The following is a 25,641-nucleotide window of genomic DNA, read 5'->3' as shown; positions in this document are numbered from 1 at the left end:
TGAGGTAGGGAAATGCTATTATCCCTAGATGGGGAACTAAGGCACGGAGAGGCTAAGTGACTTGGCCAAGATCACACAGGTAATCTGTGGCAGAGGAGTTGAATGTAAATTTCCCAAGTCCTAGGCTAGTGGCCTAAGCACCGGACCATCCTTCCTCTCTGTAAGACATGTGTGATCTCAGGCAGACTTCTGTAACCCATAAAGAGACTGGCAGCTGAGAGAGGGTCAAGGAGCCAAGCTTAAATTCTAACCCCGATCAATTTGCGAGTGATAAGTGCGAGGTGAAGAGTGGTCTCTGAACTAAGCCACATGCAGGGATGAGTCGTTCTTGCGATAGGCCCCAGCCAAGCCAAGAGCTGGTCTGGTGACTCTCAGAGCACAGATATAAGCCTCACAGGAGAAACAGCAGCTCAATCTTCTCAACGTCGCTTCATGGCTTAGAACTCTCCTCTGACTCATAGTGACAGAGTCCACAGGCGCAGCCAGCTCCAGCCTTGCTCCAAGACCTACTCCTGCCTTGTTCTAGCTCTTCATTCCTGACTCCAGCTCTGACCCTTGGCTCCACTCACTATGCATCACCATCCTCACCTCAGTTTCTGAGGATATGGAATCCAGGGCTTGCTGTATTATGGAAATGAGGGTTAGCCATGAAATCTGTATCTGAGTTGGATGACAAACCCCTCTAAAGTTCGCAGCTGCTTGTCGCCGACAGTTTGCTTTGTGCCCAACTTTAGCTAGAAACAGAGCAATAAAGTGGCATACGAGAACATTTCAATCCCAGCAAATAATGTTAGTAAGAACAGATGATCCGGTTCAAATGAGGTTAAGAGCCCTACATTTGAGCCTGAATCGTTTTTCAGGGGTTCAGAACATTTGGTTATCTTCCCTCAACCAATAATTTTCTATGATCACTGCTGTTTCTGAGTACCCAAACTCCGGTAGAGGTACCCCAAACACCGTTGGAGAGGCTATTCTAATGGTGTTTTTTTGTCTGATCAGCAGCCAGATCACAACTTCCTCATCTGTAGACTGCTCAGCTGATCACAGCTGCCCCACCTGCAGAACAAACCAACCTAAAACACTGAGCGTCGCTTAGCTTTGGGGTGCCAGCCTCAACATGCACATCTTAGTTTTCACTCAGCGTTGGGGCTGGCTTCCCAAATTAGCGCCATCTTCAATTAGGCTTGCCGTACTCTGCTCAGAGTTGGCTCAGTCAGTCCTCCCAGAACCTCCCCTGAAGTAGGCAGACCAAAGCCAGGTCACTGAAAGCTAAGAGTGGCATTTTCAGATGTGCTCTGATTTGGCCTAGCTCCACCTGTGCTGAAGCCCACAGTAAAACATTACCATCAACGGGAGCAGAGTTAGGCTAAGACTGGGCCTTTTTGAAAATTGAGTCATAGACTAAGGCCATGTCTACCCTATAGCACTTACGTGAACAAAACTTTGGTCGCTCAGGGGCATGAAAAAAACAACCCCCCTCTCCCCCCCCCGACTGACATAAGTTTTGCCAGCATACGCGCTCACGTGCACGACGTGATGCTTTCCCGCCGACATAGTTACCGCTGCTTGTTGGGCTGCTTTTATTATGTTGTTGGCAGAACTCTCTCCCGTCGGCATAAGACGGCTACAAGAGAATTTTTACAGCGGCACAGGTGTGTCGATTCAGCTGTGTCGCTGTAAGCCTGTAAGTGTAGACATGGCCTCAGGGACCACTGTGATCATCTAGTCTGACCTCCTGGATTTGCAGGCTGTAGAATTTCTCCCAGAGGCTTGATTAAAACATGTCTTTTAGAAAGATATTTAATCTTGTCTTAAGGATTCCTACCTTTCATGTTCTCCTGTTTTTTCCTGGAGATTCAGGAATGAATCATTTTTCAGGGTGAATCTCAGGTGCAAGCTAAGCCTGGCACCCGCACTCTGGAAATACCAAGTCTGTCCAATGATTATGTTAAAAGCAAGTCAGTAAATTAGCACCAGAGGCCTCCCCTCCTACCAGCACATTGACAGTGCAGCTCATACGGTTCTCCTTGCTTTCATCGTGCATGATGGTCCTGTAGTCCAAGAGATTTTCAAGCAGGCTGCTGACCAGCAAAGCAAACACTTCTCCAGAACTCGACAGGTATTTGTGCTTCCGGCAGTGCTCCAAAAGGCTGCAGGCATATCGCCCGAGGAAAGAACAGAGAAATACAGAAGAAAAGAGAGATTCCATTCAAGTTCTGGACGGTGCTTCTGCTGTTAACAGAACTTTATGATCATCATTCCTAAGTCACTGGGCCAAAAGGCTCCAACGGAAACACATGGATGTTCATGAAAGAGGCTTTTCGCTACTCTGCTTTGCTCATCAGGAAGCTAGAAGCTGTACAGCACCTAACACACGGGCTCCCTGATCTCATTTGGAGCCTGTAGGTGCTGCTGTAATGCAAAACAACAACAAAGGTATAATTTTAAGCCAATCAGTCCATCTTGGCAGCAGCCAATTCATATTGAGATCACTGCAGGTTGCGCCTTCTCTATGTTACTCAATCATCTGAAGTAGCGAATTAGGATTTTTTAGTGTTCTTCCGAGTGTGTTTCAGACACTTACAGTTTCTCCAGCAAGGCCTTGTATTGCTCGTCCCCTCGGCCCCCTTCCACTTCCTGGTCCAGTTTGGTTATCAACTCGTTTTCAAGCTAAAAAAGACACACAAAAATCCAAAACCAGAACAAAACCTGAGCACTTGGAATGAAGCCCAGATGTGTTTGCAGGAGGAATTTCTGAATTGCCCCATGATGGGGCACTGATCTAATTGGCCAAACTGGAGGGTGATTTTACCCAAGGAAAAGACAGAGAAGACAGGGAAGGAGCCAGACAATGTGAACAGCTCCCCTGCTCAAACCAGAAGTCACAGGAAATTGATCATCTGGGATATATCTCCCTGATCCTAATGGATGATTCCCTATTCTCTCCTGAGAAAGGGCAAAGCCCCCATCAAGGCCCCTGCTAATATGGTAGAGGGGGAAATTTCTTGCCAGCCACAGATTTGATGATCAGGTTGATTTTGTGTACGTGTGAGCAGGAGTGACCCTGATCAAGCATATAATCCCAATCATACCCCAGGCTACCACTGGTGTTCTTGGAACCAGCATCCCAGTAGTAAGCAATTCAAGCCCCAAGATACCAGGGTGTGTCTATAACCAGTATTAAACATTCATGCCCCAACATCCCATAGCATTCAAGCAATTCCCATACGCTCCAGCAATCCAAGCACATCTTGGGTCAGACAATGCCAAAGGCGGATGACCCAGAGGAAAATAAGATCCCCTCTGAGTATTTAAACCGAGATCCAAGCAGGGAAGGGTTGGTGCACGTACAGCGCAAAGGGACACAGGCATCACATTGTGACAACACTCTTGTGTGTCTGAAAGGCAGAACGCCAAGGATGGATGATTTCAAATGTCTTCAGGGAGAAGAACGACCATAGTGTCACTGGAGTGTCCCCTACCTACTGGCTGTGATGCTAATGACTGGCATCCCCCGAGGAACGTGGGAAGAAAAGTTCTGAGTGGCAGTTGCTAGAGTTGAAGGGATAACTGGGCACCAAGCAAAGAACCTCTCTTTCTTCCTTCCCTACCAGCGTTTTCAGGCTAGCAATACAGCGAGAAGTCCAGTGGAAGTAGCCCAGAGTTGTGTGTCGGAGACCTGCGTTCGAGTCTCAGTTCTGCCCCAGATGTTGGGTAAACTCAAGCCAGTCACTTCCCCTCTCTGTACCACAGCCACAATAAAGTGGGGGAAATTGTGAGGGCTAAAGTTTTTCGAAGGGGTTATTAAGGATGTTAACTGCTCCATAGATCAGAACAACTTAATATGTGCAGCCAAGAAGTTACCCTCAGAGAATTATTGCTATGTAGGTTGCAAGACCCCGGGGACAAGGACCACCATTTGGTTCTGTTGTTTGTACAGCACCTAGTTCAGTGCGGCTCTGGTCTAGCACTACGGCTGCTAGGTGCTATGGTAATACAAATAAACAACACTATATAGATAAACAGTAAATACTAGTTTATAATGCACCTTTTGATCCAAGGATCTCAAATCCCTTTGCAATTGTGCGATGGGTATTCACCTATTTTTACAGATGGGGAAACTGAGGCACAGAGAAGTGAAGTGACTTGCCCGAGGCTACACAGCAACACAGTCAGTAACAGAACACAAGAATCCAGACTTGCAGTCTCCTGCTACATTTACCACATAAAACGGCCTTACAATAGACTTCCCACAGTGCTTTGTGCTGGGGGGTGTGCACTTTTTTTTTTTTAAAGGAAACTCCTTTGTTTGTTTTTTTCCTACTTGCCCAACACACAGCATGAAACGTCAGTGCTGACGATTCCACGGTCCCTCACCATATGAAAGTTTCTGTTCCCACTGAAGTTGAACTCGCACTGCATCATGTCAAAGAAGATGGGAATGGCAGCTTTCCGCAGCTCGGACTCAGGTGTCAAGGTCACCTCCAGGATTGGACCCACCATCGATGGGATGAACTTGATCTTATGGGGGCCTGTGACAGAGAGAAGATTAGACCCAGCCTCTGCTCAGTGGAACGCAGCTGCTTGAAGGCAGGTGGCTGTATCTGGGAGCACATTAGTCATTTCAAGGTAACGAGAAGACAGTGCACACATTCCGTGCCAGTGAAGTTCTCAAAGCGGGTGACACCCGTTAATGGTGCAGTTTTATGCCCCAATGCCATTTGTGCTCCTAAATCACTGAGTCTCTCTTCAGAGTAACAGCCGTGTTAGTCTGTATTCGCAAAAAGAAAAGGAGGACTTGTGGCACCTTAGAGACTAACCAATTTATTTGAGCATGAGCTTTCGTGAGCTACAGCTCACTTCATCGGATGCATACCTTGGAAACTGCAGAAGACATTATATACACAGAGACCATGAAACAATACCTCCTCCCACCCCACTGTCCTGCTGGTAATAGCTTATCTAAAGTGATCATCAAGTTGGGCCATTTCCAGCACAAATCCAGGTTCTCTCACCCTCCACCCCGCCCCACACAAACTCACTCTCCTGCTGGTAATAGCCCATCCAAAGTGACCACTCTCTTCACAATGTGTATGATAATCAAGGTGGGCCATTTCCTGCGAGAGAACCTGGATTTGTGCAGGAAATGGCCCACCTTGATTATCATGCACATTGTGTAGAGAGTTGTCACTTTGGATGGGCTATTACCAGCAGGAGAGTGAGTTTGGGGGGGGGGGGGGAGCAGAGGGTGAGAAAACCTGGATTTGTGCTGGAAATGGCCCAACCTGATGATCACTTTAGATAAGCTATTACCAGCAGGACAGTGGGGTGGGAGGAGGTATTGTTTCATATTCTCTGTGTATATATAATCCGATGAAGTGAGCTGTAGCTCACGAAAGCTTATGCTCAAATAAATTGGTTAGTCTCTAAGGTGCCACAAGTCCTCCTTTTCTTTTTGAGTCTCTCTTGAAAATCCCACTCTCAAGTTTTATATGGTGTGACGGTTTGGGAATCCGTTTGTGGGAATTAACGCTACCGACTGGATTGTATGATCGTGTCTGTGCACCAGCCTCTGGTGTTAAGGGAAAGGGTACCGGCACCTGGGTGTCTGCCCCTGAGCTGGACAGTCCTTCAGGACCACTGACAGTTGAATAATCTTGCCCTAGCAGCACAATGGGCGCTACCAGCCAAAAGTGAACGAATTGCTAACTGCTTTTAACTGTGGCTGGAGGAGGGGGAAGCTCAGAAGAGTGGAGAAGTTAAAAAGCAACAACAGAAGGACTGGGAGAGACAAAGTGATTCAAATGTTAAAACGTGAGACTCTCTCCATCAAGAGAAAGAAGATCAGAAGAAGGCAAGGCTGTGCAGGAGGAAGAGGAGTTGAGGAAGAAGGCTCCTGCACTCCCTATAAGACACTGACCAAAAACTAAAGGGCTCTCAGAGGGGTAAGGAAACTGAAGCAGGGATTTGCATGCAGGTTTTGTTGTTTTTCCATAGATCTGTATCTCTCTTGTGCCGTGTCTGTGAGTAAAGCGTGACTGGTTTAGAAATTCCTTGGCAAAGTCTCTGTGTTACTTGCTTTCACTGTCACATAGTCCCAGAACGGGACAGCTAATCCAGAGGGTCCACAGCTTCGGTGGAGCTCTAGCAGCATGCAAGAGTTACCAGGCACAAAGCGGATGGACTGCAGAGCCCCATCTCACAGAAGAACTGAAATCCAGTTTTGGAGGTAGAACATACATACTATTGTGAACTGTACAGATAGGGAACTCACCCAGGTTATACCACATATCCCTTATTTTGAAGCCAATCTCTTTCCTCATGTCCCCATATCTAGAAAGGGAAAAAATATTAAACGAGAGAAGAAGGTAAAAGAAAAAATGCATGTATTGAAATTTGCCTTGTTAAACTGCCAGGGAAATGTAACAGCCCAGCTGCACAATCTACTAGCCTGCCCTTTTAAAAAATGTAGCCCTGAATATTGGGCATCTAGGGTAAAGAGTTCAAAAACTGAAGGCCAAGCTCCTCCCTACCACCAATCTGCCAAGAGGTGAGTGGACACCAGACATCTTCAGGGGGGGCAAACACCAGGGAGGGAGAAGAGATATTTAAGATGAAGGATTATGTTGGCCCAAGAACATATCGTGATAAGACGACCATGAGTAAGTTTAGGCTGGAAATTAGAAGAAGGTTTCTAACCATCAGAGGAGTGAGGTTCTGCAAAAGCTGACCAATGGCAGGAGTAGGGCCAAGAAACCGAACTAGTTTTAAGAAGGCACTTGATAATTTTATGAATGGGATTGCAGTGGATTCCCCTTATTTGCAACCTCTCGGTTCCCAGCAAACAGTTGCTATTCTCTGGAGCTTGCCAGTAAGTGGAAGGCAGGTTTGTGGGGCTGCAGCCAGGGGAGGAAGTCCTGGGACGTGCCTCCTCGCTGCTGCCCTGCCCACAGCCTCCCTCCCTCAGCCCACAGTGCTGGGACTCAAGCAGGGGCTTGCGGATGCCGTGGCACCTTCCCTTTTTTCAAGATTTTGAAGCCCACATCATGATTTTGGGGGGCCTGACTCAGGATTTTTGTACACTTGGGATTGGCAATACTGAGACGACAGGAAATGGAGCTGTGAGAAGAAGACATCTTAATGCTGGAGGGATGAGCTGGTTATTGCTCACTTGTCCTGCATTACGGCTGGAGAAGCCAGTAATTCCTTACTTTGAGGACTTCGGCTGAGGAAAACCTTCTATCTCGGACCTTAAAGAAGCAACAACTTCTGTTTGAGAATTAACCAAACCACTCACGTGTTTAAACTCAACCCAAACATGCAGAGCCCATTGTCTGGACCGACCACGAACTGTCCTGTCACAGAGAGCCCACATGCACAGTATGTCTACACTGCAACCAACGGCTTCAGCACAGGATGTACAAGCCCACCCAGAGCCCTGTGTACTTACTCGGGTGGCTAGTCTGCACGGAAACCCATGTTGCCACAGCTTCACTGCTCCGGTACCCAAGCTAACCAGATTAAAAGCCGCCCAGGTACATCTACAGGAGCTAGAGTCACGCACTGTGATTGCAGTCCGGACATATCCGGGGATTGTACCAGCTGTGCCCCACGAGATGAGCACAATATAAAGACTGGGTTTAATTTTCTAAGAGTAAGACGACCTGACCACATTTAAATGTGAACTTACTTCTTGATAATTTTGTTGCGTTTGGCCTGTGAGAAGTTCTCCAGCTGGAGGGATTCATGAGTGAGAAAAGCTACTGCCAAGTGGAAGTAATTGTTCCAGAGCTGTGGGGGTGGAGGGGAGGAGAGGGGGAAAAACTGATTAAAGAAAGGAAAACCACAAAGGAACAGAAACACACAGCACAAGAGAGCTACTTCATCACCAGTGCTGCAGATTCTCTGTCAGGTGTAAATGAGGAAACACAATTACAATGAATGGGAAAAAATCAATTCCCACAGAAGGTCAACAGGTGTAAAAGCTAATTAAGAACTATACAATCTGCACCATCAAACTTTGTTCCTTTTGGTCTGATCTATTTAAAATGCTCACCCAGAAGACTATTTATGAATCAAGATACACTAAATCCCTCCTTAAAGCTCTCCTTTGCCCTGATGCCCATGAAAAACATAAGAGGTAGGTTGCTGGTGTGCTGAGACCATGGCCTATCTGCTGACCAATACAGTCTCTTTGATTCCTTGAGCTCTTCCATCTGTCTATTTCCACCTGTTGTCTCTTATCATATACTTGGATTGTAAGCTCTTTGGAGCAGAGACCATCTTTTTGTTCTGTGTTTGTGGGGTGCTAGTCTATGACTTGGGCTCCAGAGTCTCTCTGTGAGGATAGGGGAGTATTATCTCCATATCACAGACGGGGAACGGAGGTAGCAGAAAGTTTAAGTGACTTGCCCAAGGTCACACAGGGAGTCTGAGGCAGAACTAGGAATTGAACAGAACTCCTGTGTCCCAGTCCAGGGCATTAACCACAAGACCATACCTCCTCAAAAGAGGGGTTTGCCATCAAATCTCTCCAAAAGTGCCAGTAAACTATAGTCAACCTAACACAAAAGTAAGGGGTGGAAAGAGATACTTTTACACTCCCGCTTTAGCGCATCAATGCTATATGGCATGCAGAATGAGCGTAGAACATGCTCCACAGATCATTGGCTGAGCACAAGCCCATGTGACAAGTAGCATCTCGGGTTAGAAATTTCCAAGTCATGCTACTTTTCCAGCAAGAGGACAGAACAATAACACCCTCATCACTATCAATAACACAACTGGCGCCAGTGGGAGTTGAGGGCACCCATCACCTCTCTGGACTTGCTCAGTTCCAAAGCGGTCAGGAGAATCCAGAATGGAATTTATCCTCACCTGGAGTTCGAAGCTTGCTTGATCCAGAAAGAATCGGTTGAGCACCGAGGTAAATTGGTTCACCGCTCGGAGGAAAACCCTGGAAAAGTAAACACAGATAAGGAGGCATCCATAGAAGTAGAAACAGCACATGCCTGAATGTACGGCTCCTTTTCGCAAGCTCGGATGAGGCACGAACCAGTGACCTCAAAGGTTCAGCTCTAGTACTGTAATCCTTCTCTTTCCCCAAAATTCTCTGTCCTCAGTGGGAGGTGAAGGTTATTTCTCTGTTTCGCAATAGAAGTATCCCTGATTTAGGGAAGTTACAAATGAAAAGATCTATTAGGTCATCCAGGCCCCATACCAATGCAGTGTGGTTCCACAGAGGATATTTGCTCGTGTTTTGTCTCTCTTCGGCACTTCCATGACCCTTGTGATTGTGGTTTCTAAATTACTCACAGTCTTTAATGTATTCACCCTCACAACACCCCTGTAAGGTAGGTAAGTGCTATTAACCCCATTGTACAGATGGTGAACTGAAGAACAGAGAGGCTAAGTGACTTGCCTAAGATCACACAGGAAGTCTGTGGCACAGGAGGGAAATGAACTGGGTTTCCCAGGTACTGGGCTAGCGTCCTGCATGCATGATCATCCTCTTTTGTCCAGTTTAGTTTTAAGTTTCCCAAGTGACGATGCATCTCCCCCCCAGATTTGAAATAAAGAGGCTTCTCAGATTGAAGCAGGCATCTCTGGCAGGGAAATACAATCACTGGGGGGGAAGTTTTCAGTTTTGCAAACACTCCTTTTGACAGAGGAAGAAAGAGTTTGCAGGTTCACAAGTCATCCAAAAAAAAAAAAAAAAGTCCAGCCAATAGGACTTTAGTCAAAGCTAACTTAAACCAATATGAACTTTTAAAGGAAGTACATCTCAATTTACTTGCAGTGGCTCTAGTGCAAAACCTCCCCAGTCCCAGAGCCAACAAGTTCTGAAGAAGTCACTTGAGCCTTATACCAGTAGCAGCCTCTGGTAGAGGCTGTTTACCTGCTCTGCATCATGTTCATCACCATCCAGTCGTTCGCATAGACATTCTTTCCGATCAGATCCTTAAACATGATGAAGGTTTCCATCAGGAAGTCCTGTACAAAAACATGCCACATGCAAGGTCCAAGAACATTAGTCTGTAATCAGATGGAAACACGGGGTGGGGAGAAGAGTGGGGGATGCAAACATGCGTGACTGCAGATTCCATTGATCACAGATCAATATGCTGGCCTTTTGAAATGCATCTTTTATTGTGGCATATATCATGGTAACTAAATTATGTCTGAAATCTCATCCATCAAATTACAGGAGGAAAAAAAAATCCCCTCCACAAATCTATTCAATTAATGCAATTAAATCTGTTCTTATTGTTTGAAGTCAATCTCTAGATGCGTAGAGAGCACTAAAAAGCAAAACAGGTGTTCAAAGTCTTTCGACCTAATACTTCCCTTCAGAATGTATGAATGATGACATTACATCGGGCTGCTGCATTATTTGTTATATACATAGATATAGAAGGGGTTGTCATTTCCCAGTCATTTAGGCTTTCACTAGATGAGGTGTGAAGTTAGCAAATGTCTAGTGTAGACAAGACATGCAGTTTTTACCAAGAGCTAAACCGGTCAAGTTAAAGCCATCACACCTTAAGTCCTAGTCTAAATGAGGCTTTTCTGCCAAGTTGCAGGATGAAGAGTGGGATTTGTGCAAGCAATACTCACAAAATCTAACTTTAGACCAAGAAAGAACCTCCGTCTCCAGAGGTTCAAATGTTCATAAGTTCTCTTCTGCTCTAAGAGGTAACATTCGCATTCAAGCACCAGACACACACACAACCGAGAAGTCACCACTTTCCGAAGGTCACCGGCAAAGAAATGTGCTGCTGAGTTGAATAGCGTGCACTAAAGAATTGGAAAGTGACACTGATGCAGAGAGAGAAATGGACACTGCTACTGCTGTAGCAGAAATCCTCTAAGCATTATTAAATCAGAGCTTGATGGAAAGATTCAGGCTTGACAAGGGGCACCATGAAGACTAGAATTAACCCCTAACCATGTTAACCTGAAGAAGCAACATTGCAATGTCTGGGCTGAAAATGCCACAAGGGGATGCTTATTTTTTAAAAAAATTGTAAATAAATCATGATGCCATTGGAATTATTTTAAAAATAATTTAATGGATACATTTCTATACGTTTTAGGGATGGTAACAGTTCGATTCCAAACCTACACTTTGGACCAGTGTCTCCTGAAGTTGTATTCTTGTACCAACTTTGTTTTTATACAATTCACCTTCCTGGTTTGTCTCACATGCACAGGCTGTGCATGTACTGAAAATGTAAGAGGAACATTTAAATGCATGATTCAGAAAGCACTGAACCATGGAATGAATGAGAAGCACAAATGATAGCTTCAAAGATTGAAGCTTATACCCCATTTTCGGAAAAGTCATTAAGTACGTGCCTAACTTTAACAATTGACCTCACTGTGCTTAAGCATGCTTCCTGAATAGTGAAGTTGTCCTGAAGCAAAGCTCTTCAACAGAAATTTTGTCCCAATTCCTAGCACTCCTGCTCTTCAACAACATTTCTAGCCGACTCTGACCCTATTCACTGACCACTGATTCATTTGAAAAAGGCTACTACTCATTTGATGAGCCCTAGCAAAACCCTCCAGGTGTTTAGGTTTTACAATGCATACTCTTCCAGAAATCTCTCAGGTGAGTTACTAACTCAAAAGAGTTCTATTTGAACTCTTGAGGGGGATTTGATTCCATCCTTCAACTACCTGAAGGCGGGTTCCAAAGAGGATGGAGCTCGGCTGTTCTCAGTGGTGGCAGACGACAGAACAAGGAGCAATGGTCTCAAGTTGCAGTGCAGGAGGTCTAGGTTGGATATTAGGAAAAACTTTTTCACTAGGAGGGTGGTGAAGCACTGGAATGGGTTACCTAGGGAGGTGGTGGAATCTCCACCCTTCGAGGTTTTTAAGGCCTGGCTTGACAAAGCCCTGGCTGGGATGATTTAGCTGGGGTTGGTCCTGCTTTGAGCAGGGGGTTGGACGAGATGGCCTCCTGAGGTCTCTTCCAACCCTAATCTTCTATGAGTATTCAGATGAGTGGCTTTTTCAGTCTAGGCAATGACGTTGCAGAAATCTCTATATCCTGCAGGTGGCCATGTTGCTTAACAGATCACAGGCACTTATAACCAGCCAGGGAAACAAAGGCAGCATGCTGCCATTCAGAGTGGTTTACAGACATTTTACAATAAATTCTGAAATACCTAATGCAAAGTCTACCCACACCTGTGTTCCACTTCACTATGTTGTTCTGCACAGCTACAGGCAGAGACAAGCAACCAGGAGCTGTGACTACCAGTTAGACCAGTGTCACACCACAGAAGCTTGTGCAATACTTTCTCTGGTTCTGATCTTCATGGGGGGTGGGAGGTGAAACTTAGCCTTTACTTGGAGTTTCAGGTTCTAAGGGGATCAAAGAGCAAAAGTGTTGTTTCACCTGGTTTTGCACTGAAACTACATGAAGATCATGAATTGTACAGGTTTAACACAGAGGATGGATATGCAATGCTGGCTAAGGATGCTTGACACCCATCCTCGAGGACACTCCAGCCTGAGCCTGAACGTCTACACAGAAGTTTACAGCGCCGCTGCTCTAACTCCACGAGCCTGAGTCAGCTGACCTGGGCCAGCCAGGGCCGTGCCCCCTACCTTATTCCACTAGAGGTGTACCCTCCGGGGCTTCAAATCATGGATCCCTCTGTGCTAGGTGCTATACAAACCCATCACAAACAGCAATCCCTGCCCTCAAAAGTTTGCAACAACCACAGAGCTTTTCAGAAACCTCATCTGGCTTTGAAACAGAACCCTGATCAACCAAAATTTCCCTGCTTTCAGGTTTTGCAGCCAAGATGCCCTGTGGCTCTATTAACAAACACACAGGCATATTTTTGGAAATTAATAGAGATACTGCTCCAAGCTCGTCATCTTTTTCATCAGCCCAGACAAAAAAAAAGGGGAATCCAAGCTCTTAACGGAGCTCTTAAAGGATAGAATGAAAAAAAGAGAGTGAAGAACACATGGATAGAGACAGAAGAGAAAGGAAGGGAAAACGAACTCCTCTGTTTGTCCTCTCATCCTCATTCAGTCTATCTTCTTCTTTCCAGCTCTTCACTTACACAGGTTTAGAGAGTCATTAAAGTCCTGTTTCAGAGTAACAGCCGTGTTAGTCTCTATTTGTAAAAAGAAAAGGAGTACTTGTGGCACCTTAGAGACTAACCAATTTATTTGAGCATAAGCTTTTGCGAGCTACAGCTCACTTCATCGGATGCATACTGTGGAAAGTACAGAAGAAGTTCTTATACACACAAACCATGAAAAAAATGGGTCATTATCACTACAAAAGGTTTTCTCTCCCCCCACCCTACTCTCCTGCTGGTAATAGCTTATCTAAAGTGATCACTCTCCTTATGATATCTCCCAAATCAGGGTGGGAGAAAACCTGGATTTGTGCTGGAAATGGCCCACCTTGATTATCATACACATTGTAAGGAGAGTGATCACTTTAGATAAGCTATTACCAGCAGGAGAGTGGGGTGGGGGGAGAGAAAACCTTTTGTAGTGATAATGACCCATTTTTTCATGGTTTGTGTGTATAAAAACGTCTTCTGTACTTTCCACAGTATGCATCCGATGAAGTGAGCTGTAGCTCAGGAAAGCTCATGCTCAAATAAATTGGTTAGTCTCTAAGGTGCCACAAGTACTCATTAAAGTTCTGTTTTCACTCCACGTGGCAAACTAGTCCGATGCTTTGCTGAGTCAGCAAACAGCCAGCAGCGCTGTATCCAGCTGGGGTGAAGTGAATGTTCCACAAACACTTGCAATATGAGGTATTCATACTCCTCAGTGATGGGTGCAAGAGCCTGAACTTAATATAAGAGCTGGATAGGATAAAATTAGAGAGGGACACTACATGGACTGGGCTGTAGCCCGGGCCAAGATGACTTACGATAATGTCCTGTCTGGTTTTGAAAGTGCTGATGTAGTGGTTGTAGTGGAAATCATCCATCTGTCTCAGGATGGCTGTCATGCAGGCTACAAAACTACCCTGGAATGGAAAAGACAAGAAAAGCACTTGGTCAATTATCTTTCTACACGAAGGCCCCAATTCAGCACAGTTCTGAAGCATGTACCTAATTTTAGTCACAGGAATAGTCTTCACAAGGATCATACCTTTGCTTTAAATCAGGCACCCGATTAAGTACTTTGCTAACGTGGAGTCTAGAAAGGCACTAAGGTCACTGAACGTGATTGTCCCCCTCCGATCAGTAACATCCGCAGCGTTTCATGGACAGCAGTGGGGTGATACCAACATATTAATCTGGACATCACCTCTCATAGGGTTTAAGTTTTAAGTCTGAGGCAAGGAGGTGGGACAGACTTTATCCCTTCAAGGACTGGAATTTGCAAAAACCCCACTTTTTACGGCGAGAGATTAAGATGAAATCGCTTTGTTTCCTACAAAGGCAAGTAGCAGGTTTTTTTTTCTTTTTTAAATTGGCCTGTCACCCTCTGAGCTACTGAGACTCACAATTTGGCAAATATTTTTAAAAAATGCTCTGACCCAGGCAGGAATGTTTTCCCTTCCTATCGGATCACTAGTGCAAGGACTGCTGAGACTACAAGGGGTTACGTTTGCAAAGCAGAACGCTCCTACATCCATTTTAAACCGGACCCTCCAAGTCTTCGTTATGAACACATCTGATGGAAACCATTCGCCAATGTCAAAGCCTCTTCTTATAAAGTGAATTTAGTGCTGGATTGACAGCCCTGGAGTTCTCTATCCATCCACAGACCAAGTATAGGGCAGGCCAGAATGGTGCCAACCTCCTCTTGTTTTCCTATCAACCTGCTTCACCCCAGACTTGGAGAGGACACCTACAGGGTCGAGGGTACATCAGCATCTGGTTCCATTCAACATCGGAAGCAAATTAATTAGTGTTTCTACAATGTGGCTGTCTGACTATTAGGAACTGGACTGAGACTCAAACACACTGCACATACAAGCTACCAAAGAGTCACCAGACAGTAACAACTTGCAGCCACTACCGCCCCAGACATGATTAAAAATGGTGCCTTAGCAGAGTACCTCTCTCTACAGCCATCCAGACCAGATTTTAATAGGGCTGGGGCAGGCCTCCCATAGACCTCAGCAGGGCGCAGGAAACAGGACAGAGATTTTATAACGCACTGGCACAATTTGCAGTCCATAGCAGGACAGACTGTGATGGAAAGCTCCCATCTGCTGAAGCGTCAGAGCAAGGGGTAGAAAGCATAGAACAGAAGCAAGCAAAAGGCTCTCACAATATGCAGAGACTGTCTGCTCATTCCAATCACCGTCCGGTTTATTCTCCTCAGCAGGCGCTCCATGATCAGCTGGATGTGAACTGCAGTGGGCCCCTGAAGAGATTAAAGAAGTACGGGCTGTTTTAGATTAATCTCAGCATGGTCCATTCTACAGAGAGATTTGTTGTCGGGAAGGGCCAGGCTGACTGTGGCTATTTATTGTCAGAAGACATGAGAAAAGGAGACTCTTTGCCCATCAGAAATTCATTTAAATAGAAAGTAGTTTCAGACTCCGAGAAGGGGGCGGGGGAATACATCTCTGCACCAGTCCAGGGCCCAGCAAAGGGATTCACAGGAGGCTAATCTTCCCTATGCTGGAGCTGGATCGGCCCCCAGGGCAGCTCTAACTTGAGCCCCTTTTTTCTATATCCCCTACATGCGTTGCATCAGCAGGGGAGCACCTCTCTGGGGATGACCTGACCATGCCTTCCCCTGTTCTGTCCTAGAATGTCTTAGGTTCATTTTTGATACGTCGGATTTATCTTACTTCGACTCAAACGTCTCATGCCAATACCCAATGTGGAAAAACTTCTGTGAACATCTGGTCTCATTAACTCTATAAAGACTGGTTCTGAGAGGTGCACTTAAGAAGGTTTTGTTCCTCCTCTGACCTATACCAGTGTAACCCTACCAGTGAGGATGACATTAGACTACAGCCCATACTCACCACATCCTTCCGGTCAAGCACTTCTAGAACGTTACTGAGGAGCTGAGAGCAGGCCTCATGATCAGGCTTGTTTGAATTGTCATCCAGTTGGCCACTTAGCTGATCTATTAGCAGAGGCAGGAGAGCATCTCTGCATTCTGAGAAATGAAGAAACAGAACAATGTATCACAATGGCCTAAGAATAGTCTTCAGAGCCAAGTATAAGTGACCACAAAAAGAAAACTTTGTGCTCCTCACTCTGACTCAGTCACCAAAATTAAAATCATGTCACAGTGGTTCTAATAGGTAGATGACAGCACAGATTGCCTCTCTTCTAATTAGACAGATTGCACGAGAGAGATTTCTCTCAATATATGTATTAGATGGTCCCATGGCTAGGACACTAACACAGGACTTGGGAGATCCCAGGTTTGATTTCCGGCCTTGCTTGACTCCCTGCATGACCTTAAGTAAGGGTCTATGGGTAAAATTTTCAGAAGTGACACAGGCTTTTTGAAGACTAAATCCCATTTTCAAAATAGATTTAGGGCCAGATTTTTCAGTTATTTAATAATAATATCTAGCTCTTATATAGCCAACTAAAGATGCAAACAGGAGCTTAGTGGGATTTTGCGAAAGCACCGAAGCAGGTTAGATGCCTGAATATCTTTGAAAATCTGGCCTTACGTCACTTTTGAAAATGGGATTTAGTAGGCGCTTTTGAAAATTTTACCCGTCTCTCTCTGCCCCAGTTCCCCGTCTATAAAATGGGGATAATAGCACTTCTCTACCTCACACGGATGTTGCAAGGATCAGCACATTAAAGATTGTGAGGCGCTCCCCTCTACTCTGAGTTATGGGGGCCAGATAAGTACCTAAAATATATCTGATGTCCATAACAAATGGTAGTTGTACACAGCACAGGCACCAGCTAATCTGGAAACTATGCAGCCTGGATAAAACCTGGCATGAACAGAACCCAGTATCATTAATTACAGATGCACAGACTCCTTTGAGATAGAGGAAAACCTCTACTGGCTGCAGTCATACTCGGGATTATAACCTCTACACATCATGGTAACACCAAGTACACACCTAGGGCTTTTCAAGCTCTCAAAGGGCTTTGCAAAGAAGAGTAAAGATTATTATCCTCATTTTACAGATTTGGAAATGAAGCAGAGAGCGGTTAAGGGCACAATTTTCAAATTTGGGCGTCTAAAATTAGGCACCTAAATCCACATTTACATCCTTAATAAGTGGCTCAATTTTTATTGCTGCCTGTTACTTAATGGCTGCCTCTCCAGCAATGTGTGTTCATATTTTTGCCATTCTAGAAACCCTAGTATCTGCATCTGTGTTTTAACATCCTGGAGAAACATAGTACTGCTTCTACGTATAGGAGCAAAGAGCTATGGTGCATGGTCCTTAGTGATGATCTTAGGGATTGGCTCAATGTGCCCAACATAAGGGATCCATTATCTCACCATCTCCTAACTACTGCTCTTTGCTAGGGAATACGCTTAGGGAATAGAGAAACCAAAAAACGTACCAATAAACCCAAAAGAAATCATCCTTATCCCGAGACAGACATCAAAACTAAAATTGACCAGGGGGTGTTACTGTAATTTTTATTAATTTTCGGTATTGCGGTCATGACTAAGAGCGTCCACCATGGACCAGCATCCCAGTGTGTCAGGTGTAATACAAACAGAACATAAAATTGGTCCCTGCCCCCAAAAGAACTTACAATCTAAGTATAAGACAAGAGACATCAGATTGTGTCTTTGTAATCCCCCATCTATGAGACCGCATTGGTCAGCATATAGGTAGTGGCCTCAGCACACCAACAACCTCGCTGTTGCCAAGTTTTTTTGTAGGCATCACAGCAAAGGAGAATTTTAAGGAGGGATTTGAAGGAGAAATTTAAAAGAGAGACATGAACTTTACAGACAAGTATTTGTTTGAGAAGGTGCATTTCCTGCAGTTTCTGGAGATCTCAATAGGCTACTCACCGGATTGTTTGAACAGATCACTGTCCACTACCTTGGTCATGCAGTTGAGTTTCTGCCGAACTAACTGGTTGTCAGGGATACTTTGGATAAATTTGCTGAAGAGGATGCTAGAATGCAAAGCACAAGGTAGACAGATGGTTAGTATTTTCACCCAGAGAATGCTGTTGGCATGGTTCTACATATTACTACATTGCCCTGCCCCTGCTCAAGCAGTTGTGCCATTGTGTTGAGAACAGTCTCAAGGTAAACCGATATGAAGTCTCATGTTATATGGTTTCAGGAAGCTCACTAAAGAACTTAAAATAAACTGAACAGTGACCAGAATCAGCAGATTTATACCTCTCAGATAATTAATCTAACATTACAACAAGTTATCATGAAAATTCATCAGCCCAGGCACAGAACATATTTGTCCTTCCCTATCACTTTTAGAAAATATATATCTAACTTTCCTGCCAGAAATAAAAATAAAATGAAAGTCTCTCTAAGCAAATAGGATTTTGCAAGGGTGCAAGATAACATATGAGGTGCAGTGGTGGCTGAGTAGCTAAGGTGCTTGACTACAAAATCCTGAAGGTCGTGGGTTTGAATCTCATGCTGAAAAGCCACTTCCAGTTCACCCAGATGCAAAATGGGTACTTGACCTGTCAGGTTAGGGCAGTCAAAGATGGTCAGACACGATGCTGGCCACATCGCCCCCTTGTGTGCCATTGGCAATGAAGCTGACGTGTCTTAATCATGTCAGCCCAATGAGCCCTTGTTGTGGGAGACTTAGCCATTTTGATCACCGCAAGCATAATCTCCCAAATATATCCCCCACTTCAAGGGAGATCACTCATTTCACTCCCAGAGTGAATTACATTCCACATACATTTGGTGTCCTCTCACTATTATTTGCAAATTATTTACATCCGAAATAAGGCTCCTGAACACAGGCAGGGAAAGCTATTTACACCAAGGAAAAGAAATCCACTGCACTTTAAGTTTCGTGCATGAATAAATTGTTTGTATCCCTCCTGTCTGGCCTTTGTCACCCTTTGGGCCTTGGCAACTTGAGACCTAATGATCCAGGGTCTGTGGAATCATAGTCACTGGGTTTCATCCATATGGCTTTGTAGCCCTTGAATTTTCAGTTTGGAGAAAGCCTCAGAACTCAGAGGAAAATTCAGCTGAAACACGCTAATTCCTTTGGGCTGCAGCTCTAAAACCATTATGTGGCTTCCTCTAAATCCTTCCAAGGAACCGCTCACATTAAATCACGCAGCTTGTGCAACGCAATTTAATTATTAAAATTAGCACAGTTTCCAACTCCCCCCCTCCCCACAAAGATGCATATTTAGTAGGTTTAGACAACAAATATGCTTAACACAATCACCTGAGCTCAACCGGATCAAATACCAGTTTGACGTCATTTATGATGCTTGGTAAGTATTTTAAAGCTGCGCCCTGGAGAAGAAAAAACATACATGGGTTAGATTAATCCATTCGTTGTAAAAGAGAACAAGCCTGAGGACTTGCTGCTCGACATCATTGGAAGAGGCTCACATCACCAGTGGTAGTATCTGGTCTGGGCAAAAGCAAAGATGCAGACAACCCTAACCCTAACCCCTAACGCTAACCCTGTGCCGGTTCGTGATCTAATTCAAGCCTCTGCATCTGCACCTCTGCAGATCAGAGCTGAAAGGATGCTACATGAAAGACTTTTAGCCAGTGCCTAATTTTTGACTTTCTGGTTGTGAACACACTGCTGTCCGAGGGACTGGGCTTCTTGAAAAAATCAAAATGCATTGGACAGGCAAGCAGAGAGATGAGAAATATGTTTTACACTTTTTTTTGTTTTGTTTGTTTGTTAAAAATAAAGCCCTCCTCCTCACAGCATTGGCCTAGCCACAAGCTGAAAAAAAGTTGAATAGAAAAAGACAATGGTGTCTGACTTTCGCTCTTGTTTAAAGCTCTTTGGACTGAACTGTAGCCAGCCCTTATATGGTCAGAAAGTCAAGGGGAGCTTGGACTCCACCCTACCTTCCATCGTACACAGCCCCCATAAGAATCACAGACCCTGTGCTCAACTGCAGCTCATTTGTCCCCACTCTTAAGAACAACTTGTTGAGACTGGTGTAAGGAGGAGCATGTGCTAGCCAAACATGTGTGTGTGGGAGGGGGTGTTTAAGGTATGCCGTACCCCTTAAAAGAGGAGCAGCAAATGACTCCCCTCTGGCAGGGAGTCCCAGGAAACATGGTCTCTGAGGCAGAATACACCCAAGTGCTCCCTTTGCATTGCTCCTTAGAGGCACAGTTTGGTAGGTCCATGAACAATGCCAATAACAAGCTATCTAGGCACCTACGGGTCATCACAGCAGCATCTGAGTGCCGGTGTGTGACAGGTACTGAAGGTCTCCCCAGGGTTTGCTGTAGAGGCATTCTCCCCATCTGCTTTTGGTGGTGGGAACAAAAAATTCCATGCTGCAGGAAGAACGGCCCCTCACCACACAGGCATTGGAGAGGGTGGTTTTTAAATCGATCAAACATTCAAATGCGAAGCCTCTCTTATCTAGAATCAATCCTTCTGGTGGAAAGTGACTAATGCATTTTGGCCAGAAGCATTTTAAAGAAGAAAGCAGCAAGTAAGCCTTATTGCATGGCTTCTCTGTTCCTCACTCACTCAGAGGGCTCCAAGTAAAGTTCACACAAGACAAACAAGAAAGCAGAACAAGTTAAGACACAGACAAAAGCTTGTTGGTCTTTCATTACTTTCCTTATCTACATTTGTTACGTTTATTTCCATATCATTTGCTGTCTGAATCATTCATAATCCCAGGTGTCACTGGCCAAACTGTTGTCCTCCCTACGACATTGTTACAGGCTGACTTGGTGTCAGCCTCGACCCCAGAAGTGGCTGCATTTCAATGCCAAGATTTTAGCATTTGTCACAGTTGTGCAAAGCTTAAAGAGCTCAGATTAATACTTGCTACATTTTGGGGGCTTTAATACTGACTACCTGTCCTCAGAATAGATGTGTACCACCATTCAAAACAGGCTTTAGACCAACCTTAATCTTGACAGCCTCCTCTAGCGGTCGGTCCATGAGGACATTGAAGGAGAAAAACAACTTGCGGATTGCATTGTTAAACTCATCCCCATCTTCGTCTTTCCCATAAAACCTGAAAAAGAGCAGGAACATCAGTCACATTGGCTATACACACCAATCTAGGCCAGAGCGAGGAATACTGCCACAACGGCTTAAATACATTTTATCCTCCAGAGCAACCTCTTAAAGTGCTCTTTTGCTATGAAAAGTGACAGTAAAAGTGGCTGTGTGGGGTTCTCGATTTACTGTATCAATGATTTCCAGATTAAATCTGTTAAATTTAATAGCAAAAAGATTTGGGGGGGGGGCATTTTCCGAACCACAAACTCAGCCTGGAATCTGAGAGTCAAGCAGGGTCCTTTCTGGCTTCAACGATGACCAAATTTGATGTTTAAGCATAGTTTACAAATTCTGTTGATTACGTCCGAGCCAGAAGAGAATCCAGCTCATTCTACGTTGGCTTTGAACGACTAAGAGGAGAAAACAGTCCTGAATGGTTGCTGAGAATCGTGTGAAGAATGGTTTCGGGCGATGAGACACACATTGCAATCTGGCATATACTAGGACAGTGATGGGGAATTTCCTGCATATCCTTATTTATTAAGTTTAAGTATCTTTGGAGTCCATTGTATTAAATGCAAAGTTTATGTATTATTGTAGGCTAGGATTATATATAATCTCTCTACGGGGGGAGATGTGGTGTGAGGCTGGGAGGACTATATTGAAAAGGTGCCAGACAAAAGTGGACTTTTGGGACAATAAGTGCTAAGTGGATTTTGTGAGGTATACCAAGGAGAGCTTACTGCACATTCCTCACCTCTGGTTCTGCAAAAACTCTGCCTTCTGAAACTACATCCTGAGGAGAGGTGATTGTCTGATGATTACCTGTTCCCAGAGACTGCTGAACTGCCCAGCCTGGGTTCCAGATCTGAGACAGTTATGAACTTATAATGACAGGGAAAACGCAGTTGTGGGTTTTTGAAGGATTGACACCTACAAGAGTCCGAGGTTGGAGTTTGCAGAGACCAAAGTTGAGCCATTTTGTATTGTGCAGGTTCTTTAATTGTTTTTAATAAGTTTTCTCATTATTGTTTCTAGCTTAAGAATAAATGCGCTTGCGTAGAAAGAGCTGTGTGGTAAGATGTAACTGTGGGCCATTACTCTGTTCATAGTAAGCAAAGCGCAGATGCTGGCCTGTTTAGGCAGTCTGGCTTGCTAGGAATATCACAGTGTAGGCAGGGAACTGTGCAGCCTGAAAAAAAATCCAGTCGGGAGAGACACACACACAGGGGTCTTTGCCCAAAAGAGGTGACAGCTGGCAGCCAGAAACTCTTAGCCCTTGGTGGACCATGGAGGGAGAATACAGGTGCAGTTGTCCTGAACTGTAACAAATACCATTAATTATTATTAGTGTTATCTTAGTGGCTACGAGCTCTAGTCCTGCACGAGGACCCCTCTGTGAGGCGACGTACAAAGTGATCTCAAGTAGCTGACAATGCATTTTAATGTCTACTGCAAAGAGCTCAATGGGAGCAGAATCAGGCATCCTCCATAATGTGCAAACATTTCCATTGAACGGATTAATATAGAAGGGGATTTTTCCTCTCACCACTAAAGATTGATTTAAAAAAACCTGAAGGGGAACTCTAAACAATCTGGATCTTCACAGAACCTAGCAGAAATACCCCCAAAAGTCCCTTAAAATGAGGAAGCTTCTTAAACAAGGAAGGCATTTAAAAAACAACCACCGAGTTTAGACTCCTTATCTGCATTGCAGTATGCAGCTTATGTAAGATGTGAATGATTAGAAAGAATTTCACCCCAAGGAACGTGTTCTAAGTTGTTTTCCCTTGTTCTGATCAATATCTCCACCCACCCACACAGATCTCTCTACAGTCCTGGATGAAAGGCAGCTATAGATGTGTTTTCTTAATAACTCGGGGCATCCTCCGCTGGAGGAAATCGAAAGCAGGCTCCCTTGGCTAGAGCGATGCCAGTTTGTACCCTCTGCCGATATTTTGCACAGTCTCGAGGGTCTGCCTCACCTCAGGTACAGCACCCGTGACTGGACGATGAATCGGAACAGATACTTCAAGGCTTTCAGGGCAGCGAACAGCAATTCTGTCTTGCTGGAGTCATCTGCATTTCGTATGTAATAGTTCAGTACTCTGGTGAGTTTCCTTAGGAAAGGAAAAGAAGAGGAGAATAAACGCAGGTGTAGTTACAGGAGAAGCTAAACCAGACTCCCGTATCCCACAAAGGGACTGTGGTCTAGTGGTTAGAGAGCTAGGGACCGGGAGTAAGAGCCTCTGGATTCTAGTCACAGCTCTGCCACGGAGTCACTCTGGGACCTTGGGCAACCCCCATGGGAGCAGATTTTCAAAAGTGCTCAGCACCCAGCAGCTCCCAGAATCTGGCCCCAAATGTGGGTGCTAAGTCCTTTTGAAAACTCTAACTTTGTGGCCTGTTTTTTCAAAGGGTTGAGTCTGGGCAGCTTTAATTAAGAATTTGGGAAGCCCATTAATTCTGAGAATCTCAGAACCTGAACACCAGATTCTTAGCTGCTGTGGACATCAGTTTACCTACATGTACAAAGGGGTAATGGCCCCTTTAATAGAAGAGCGGGGTTCCTGAGACTTAGTTTATAAAGGGCTTTGGACAGAAGGTGTATAAGTGCATCTTCACTATTTAGTCTCTGGTCGCTGTCTAGGTAGAAGTTCAAGATCTCATAGCACTGGGGAGGATAATGTTCAAGCAAACACCTTTTTCTCCTCATTAACCAAGCTCTGAGCAACCCAGGATATATCTGAGGGATTGCTGAGTGCACAGCAGCCCCTGCCTTCGCCTACCCCACGCGCTGCACTGCCAGGATCTAGCTCGTTGTTTGTCAAACCCTTTGGCACACAGAGCGTATGGCGAGCACTGAATAATTCTCTAGTCCGCTTGGCATCATGGGGATGTCACACTGTAGAGCCAAGCTGGAAAACAAGGCAAGGTAACAAAGCAGCTGAGACGCAGCCCATCCATAAATCAGACCAAAAAAAAGGGGTTTATTTTTAGTGAAGAACAGTGAGGATGAAGAATCCTCCGCAAGCTGGGGCGGGGAGGGGAGGGGGAGAATAACCCTCTGCTGACAGCGATTGTACAGCAAGTGCAGAGAAGGAGAAAGCAACAGTTCAAAGGGCTTCGAGAGTTCCAGGCAACGTCAAGTCCCTTGGCAGCTGGTGAGGCAAAAGAGGCGCTAGCTTTTATAATTCCAGGAGACAGGGTTACAGTTCAACAGGACACTGGGACCAGTCGCTTGATTGGCTGTTTACAAAGGTAGTGCCAATGTTTTCCTTCGATTAAAATGAATTAGTTCAATCATAAATTATTTCTGCAGTAAATAATTATAATTTTCTTCTATTCTCAAGATGATCTCAGGGTGGGAACACATGAGTGTACATACCCTCTGTCTTTCACCCACACACCTTAATCTCCTACACCCCATCTAATCTATGCAGTAGCTAGAGATCACTGTGATAGCTAGGTTTGTGGTTACTGATACTTACACATAAGCCAGGGTGGTGCTGAAGTGCTTGTAAATATAAGTTTCAAGTACAGGGTTAAAATGCTGGAACTTGATGTCTCCGATCAGAGAAATAATAAATACCTGCCAAAAACACAAAAGGAAACAGAAGTACTGAACCGCATGACCTTCAACTAACTGTCCTGCAATTTATTCTAATCGTGTCCCATTTTGTTTTGCTGGTTGCTTGTGCTTGATCTGCTCAGCTTTAATGTTATAGATGGTGTTGCGTATCTGCTGATAATGGCCATATGGCCTTGGAGGGCGATCATGTCCCATCACAGAAGTTAGACAATGTCAGGCCTACTCAATGGACAGATGGGGAACTGTAACGGTAAAGCCAGCTGCTGTATGAAGTAGCCCTGGTGATTTGGTAAGTGACACTTTGGTAAGTGACAGACTCCGTATGGTAATATTTCCGTATCAGGGGGTTAGAGAGGCACAATGCTGCTAGAAGCACTGGTTTTCAGATGAGGCTCAAAAGTAAGGTTCTGAACATCTGGAGTCATTAAATATCCCCTTGCACTTTACATCGATAGTGCTCCTAATCCTGCTTCTTTGCTAAAACTGTGGCTTGAGTAATTGCACCCTGCCTCCCTAAATTCCCCCTGCAGTTTCAGCTGGATACAGTGATCTTCAGTTTCTTTTCTAACCTGTCGCATTCTGTTGCTGAGCTTTATTAAACAATTGCTTCCTTGTTCCACAGGTAAAGCAGTCTCTCTACATAGACTGCAATCTCTTAGTAAAGTCTGCTAAACATTTTACTGGGATCTTCGTACAAAATGCTCTCTTGTTGAGAGGCACTATTGCCCAATGGATAGGAACTGGACTGGGACTCAGGAGATGTTGGGTCTCTTTCCAACTCTGCCACTGACCTGCCATGAGACCTTGTGTAATTCACTTCCTCTCCATATGTCCAGTCTATTGGAGGATACTAATACTTTCTTTCTGTGTAAATTGCTTTGAGATCCACAGATGAAAAATGTTATATGTAAGTAGCTAGGCATTATGTACA

General features: G+C 44.8%; 1 protein-coding gene across 5 annotated transcripts in view; it reads right to left on the bottom strand.

The window, feature by feature from the left end:
• DOCK5 (dedicator of cytokinesis 5) overlaps window positions 1-25,641 on the bottom strand; it is a 139,245-nt gene that overhangs the window by 32,747 nt on the left and 80,857 nt on the right. For 4 of the 5 annotated variants that reach the window (XM_073325314.2, XM_073325315.2, XM_073325317.1 and 1 more), the window contains exons 21-35: window positions 24,610-24,710; window positions 23,104-23,238; window positions 21,020-21,131; window positions 19,346-19,416; window positions 17,971-18,077; window positions 15,980-16,116; window positions 15,271-15,366; window positions 13,916-14,014; window positions 9,899-9,993; window positions 8,878-8,956; window positions 7,691-7,791; window positions 6,275-6,333; window positions 4,378-4,532; window positions 2,585-2,670; window positions 1,994-2,150 (exon numbers count right to left, since the gene is read on the bottom strand). In XM_073325314.2, coding sequence (XP_073181415.1) covers window positions 1,994-2,150; window positions 2,585-2,670; window positions 4,378-4,532; window positions 6,275-6,333; window positions 7,691-7,791; window positions 8,878-8,956; window positions 9,899-9,993; window positions 13,916-14,014; window positions 15,271-15,366; window positions 15,980-16,116; window positions 17,971-18,077; window positions 19,346-19,416; window positions 21,020-21,131; window positions 23,104-23,238; window positions 24,610-24,710 — 1,590 coding nt within the window. Of the gene's footprint in view, window positions 1-1,993; window positions 2,151-2,584; window positions 2,671-4,377; window positions 4,533-6,274; window positions 6,334-7,690; window positions 7,792-8,877; window positions 8,957-9,898; window positions 9,994-13,915; window positions 14,015-15,270; window positions 15,367-15,979; window positions 16,117-17,970; window positions 18,078-19,345; window positions 19,417-21,019; window positions 21,132-23,103; window positions 23,239-24,609; window positions 24,711-25,641 lie in introns of those variants that run through there. The other variant, XM_073325321.1, reaches the window with a different exon arrangement.

This window comes from Lepidochelys kempii, chromosome 26 (assembly GCF_965140285.1).
Source record: "Lepidochelys kempii isolate rLepKem1 chromosome 26, rLepKem1.hap1, whole genome shotgun sequence".
In the NCBI taxonomy this organism is placed as follows: Eukaryota; Metazoa; Chordata; order Testudines; family Cheloniidae; genus Lepidochelys; species Lepidochelys kempii.
This window is presented reverse-complemented; position numbering and strand designations above follow the sequence as displayed.